At 49.8% G+C, this 3,854-nt stretch overlaps 1 protein-coding gene across 1 annotated transcript in view; it reads right to left on the bottom strand.

Annotated features, from left to right (window-relative positions):
• LOC108298399 (zinc finger protein 282-like) overlaps window positions 1-2,580 on the bottom strand; it is a 17,580-nt gene extending 15,000 nt beyond the window's left edge. Inside the window, exons 1-2 of the mRNA XM_017521086.2 lie at window positions 1,232-2,580; window positions 584-703 (exon numbers count right to left, since the gene is read on the bottom strand). Coding sequence (XP_017376575.1) covers window positions 584-703; window positions 1,232-1,550 — 439 coding nt within the window. The 5' untranslated portion in view covers window positions 1,551-2,580. The remainder of the gene's footprint in view (window positions 1-583; window positions 704-1,231) is intronic.
• Window positions 2,581-3,854: the final 1,274 nt, after the last annotated feature.

A 3,854-nucleotide genomic window follows, 5' to 3' on the forward strand; every position in this document is an offset into this window, starting at 1 on the left:
AAAAAAAAAAAAAAAAAAAAGAGCTCATCAAGTGTGATGTGCTCAGGGCCCCAGTTTCCTCAGGCTTAAGATTCCTTCTCGGGTGAGGCCAGAGCCTTGCCGGGTGAGCCTACAGGTGAGCCGCGTGTGTTGGCCGAAGAATGAGGTGATGATACTGCATGTTAGGCCAAGCGTTAAGCAATGGTGAGGGCGAAACCCCGCATCTGCCTCACACTCCTTTTCACCTCCTCTGTCAGCCTCTCTGAGCCCAGGCCTGGGGCCCCTCTCTGCAGTTCCACATCAGGCCTGGGCGATAGCATTAGCCTAAGCCCTTCCTGTCTCTCCACTCAGCTTACCTGTGAGTCCAGAGCTATGCGGCTTTAACAAACCCAAAGACAAAAATCCATGGTGCTATTTTGAGCCCAGAGATCTCTTCCTGTAAGTGACCACCAAATTTCAACTCCAGCCGAACTGGCCACTGGGAACCACCCAAGAGCCTCGCCCCGTGGTGCACACACAGCGGTGCCTCCCACAGCAGCATGTGGGCAGCCGGTTCTCCTCTCCCCGCTTCCCTGGACCCCACACTTGCTTCCATTGCCATCACCTGCATCAGGATCCATTGGGATTTCTCTCTCTTCGGGGTGGCGCTGCTCCCACACACACGGCTCTTCCCTGGGCTCAGCCTGGGCGGGGGCATCTGGCTTGGGGACTGGGCCGTCCGCATCTGCAAGTGAGGAGGAAGGAAGGAAGGACTGTGTGAAGTTGACCAACGCGTCCAGCAAGGGGACGGGAGAACTCTCCGCTACCCCAACACCCCCTTCACCTGAGTGTCCCTCTTCAGCGGTTATGTGAGTTAGGTGGGTAATCTCTTATAAAGAACCTTGAAAATGAGTTGATAGATTCCTACGTTTCTACTGTAGAAAGACCTGGTCTCTGGAAGCCAGCATCAGACCAACTATGGCTTACCCTGGGCTGCTGGGATGTGGTGCATGGTGAGGTGCACATGCTGTTACTGTAATCCAGCGTGGTAGGGGCGTAATGCTGAATTCTATGGCAATGGGCCCTGTTACTGGGTTTTACATTTTTATCCTACTGTAAACTGTTCTATCCTACTAGCATTGTAAGCAAAAGTTTTCCTGAGTTTCCATTATGTAAAAACATGAAACAACCTGCCCCGGCGGTGTTAACGTGGACTGACAAGCATTTCACAACTCTCTGCAGAGAGGGCTCACCGAAGAGAGGGTGTCCTTACCCAGGGACATCAGGGTTTTGTAGTTCTCCTTAACAAGGTTGTTATAAAGCTCCTTCTGCCATTCGTCCAAGTTCTTCCACTCGTCCTCGGAGAAGTACACAGCAATGTCGACAAAAGTCACTGGAACCTGAGCCAACAAGCGGGTTAATCTAGTGCCTCCTGCCTGCTCCTTCCCGCCACCTCCCCTTCTCCTGCGGGCCACAGGACCCACTCCCCGCCAGAGCCCGGCCGTTGCTCTCCGTGGCTCCCCAGTCCTGAACATCCATCTCAATGGAATCAGTCCTCTCTGTCCTGGACCTTCTTGTGCTTTCAATAACATGGATGGTCAACTCTGCCATTTTAGAAAAAGCATTTAGCCACCTCCTTTATTATTTCTTTTAGGACAACTGGATACCCGAGGGTAAAGAGCAGTCAGTGTGCTTCTTTTGGTATTCACGGTGACAGAGGGGTGGCAGGTTCTCAGAGTGGGTATCCGTGAGCCAAGTAGAGTAAAACCTGGTTACCAAACCTGTATTTCAGGTCAGGTCACCTCTGTGTACACAGTTACCTCTTTGTAGGCAACACATGTAAAATCTAAAGGCCTGTGCTAAGGTTCAGGACCTGCGTCAACTTCATTCACTGCTCTAACTTGATCATCAAGGAGCACACAGTAGAGAATCAATAAGAACTTGAGTGTGCTGCTCAGTGAGTGCCAACACCAGGAAGCCCCACTGCAGCCCGAGCCATTGCGTGGTGTCGGTCACTTGTCAGACCGATGACAAGTGTGTTGGGATCAGTTACAGAAAGCTGATTTCAGTTTGCAAAGATCCTCATCCACACTCACTTCAGCCACTCACCAGCACGACCTCAACTTGGACCGAATTGCCCAAAATCATTTCACTTCCATGATTTTAATAACTGAACTTCCTTCTGTGGACATACAGCCTTCCCTCTTACCACTTTTGCATTCTGACTAAACCAGCCTTTCACTCTCAGTCTGAAATCCAACCCCTCAGTCCTCCCCCATCCCGTCATCACAAATCTGCATTTACAGGGCCAAAGCTGGCCTGTATGGCACCTGGGGGTGAATTAGAAACAGCCAGCCAAGTCAGGAGCACAGCTACCCCTACTCAGCATGGTGAGCGGGTAGCACCGTTATGTAAGTTAGAAATGTCAGCCCTTTTACCAGGTGCTTGCAACTGAGGGTGCCCTGCGCAGGTGCGGTGCCTACACCTCAGCGCCATGGCCCCATCTGTATGGACTGAAAACTCACCATCCACCTTTCCAGTCAGAACTAGAACCTTTAATTCCTGGACCTTCCACCAGATGCAGGCAAAGCCCCAACCAGGAAAAATTAATACAGATCCTGTTCTTCATTTTATTTTATTTTTTGAGACAGAGTCTCGCTCTGTCACCAGGCTGGTGTGCAGTGGTGTGATCTTAGCCCACTGCAACTTCTGCCTAATGGGTTCAAGTGATTCCCCTACCTCAGCCTCCCAAGCAGCTGGGACTACAGGTGTGCACCACCACACCCAGCAGTTTTGTTTTTTTATTTTAGTAGAGATGGGGTTCCACCACACCCAGTTATTTATTTATTTATTTATTTATTTTTGTATTTTAGTAGAGACAGTGTTTCAACATGTTGGCCAGGATGGTCTCAGTCTCCTGACCTTGTAATCCGCCCACCTCGGTCTCCCAAAGTGCTGGGATTATAGGCATGAGGCACCGCACCCAGCCCCCTTTCTTTATTTGAATTCTCTGTTGCTGGAACTCCGCAGAAGACATCCACCACCAATTCATACCGCTGTCTCATGGCAGCTTCAGAAGCTTCTTGTTGATCTCTTGCTGACACCTTGCTATGCTCCCTGGGAGGCTTGTTTCAAACGTTACATTCTCCCAGACCTGTAAGTGACCTCCCACATCTGTCTGTCTTTGATCTCAGGTAGGCGCCAGCAAGCTCCTTCCTTGCCCCTCTCCTTGTCAAATCCAAGGCTGCTGGTATGTGGCCTTCACCTGTCCTCCACCCCCTGCCTGTGAATCTTAATCCAAACAATCCTTCCTCATCTACATTGACAGTTTCTCCCTCTCCACCAGCTCCTGCCCTTCAGGGTCATTCCAACCTCAGAAAAACCTTCCCTCAACGCTGCTCCCTCTGCTCACTCTGCCGTCCCACTTCACTGGGAACTTCTGGAGACGCACATTCTGTTTTCCCCTCTTCATGATCTACTCATTCTTTACCCCTTAGACTCTGCCTCTGTACCCTCCATTGTCTGAAACCACACCCTGGAAGATCATCAGCGACCTTCTGTTGAAATCCTCACCATTTCTGATCTCTTTAAAAGGTCAGATCGTCTTTCTAGAATTTTCTCTTGCTTGGTTCCCTTAACTATGTTGCCTCCTGTCCATCTGGCACAGGTCTTCTTTACTTTTTCCTCTTCCTCCCCCAAGATCAAGACTCTGTCCTCACCCTTTCCTGTTTCTTCACTTTTCCCTTGGCAATTTCATTCTTTTCACTTCAGCTGTTATTACTTTGCAAATGACACCGTTCAACTTTCCTTGCTCCCTTCAAAGTTCCACAGGCTTCAGAGTAGCTCCATTTAATCATCTTTAAGTACCTCAGACTAAATGCATTTAAAGCCAGGTT

Source organism: Cebus imitator, unplaced genomic scaffold (genome assembly GCF_001604975.1).
Source record: "Cebus imitator isolate Cc_AM_T3 unplaced genomic scaffold, Cebus_imitator-1.0 Scaffold20, whole genome shotgun sequence".
In the NCBI taxonomy this organism is placed as follows: domain Eukaryota; kingdom Metazoa; phylum Chordata; class Mammalia; order Primates; family Cebidae; genus Cebus; species Cebus imitator.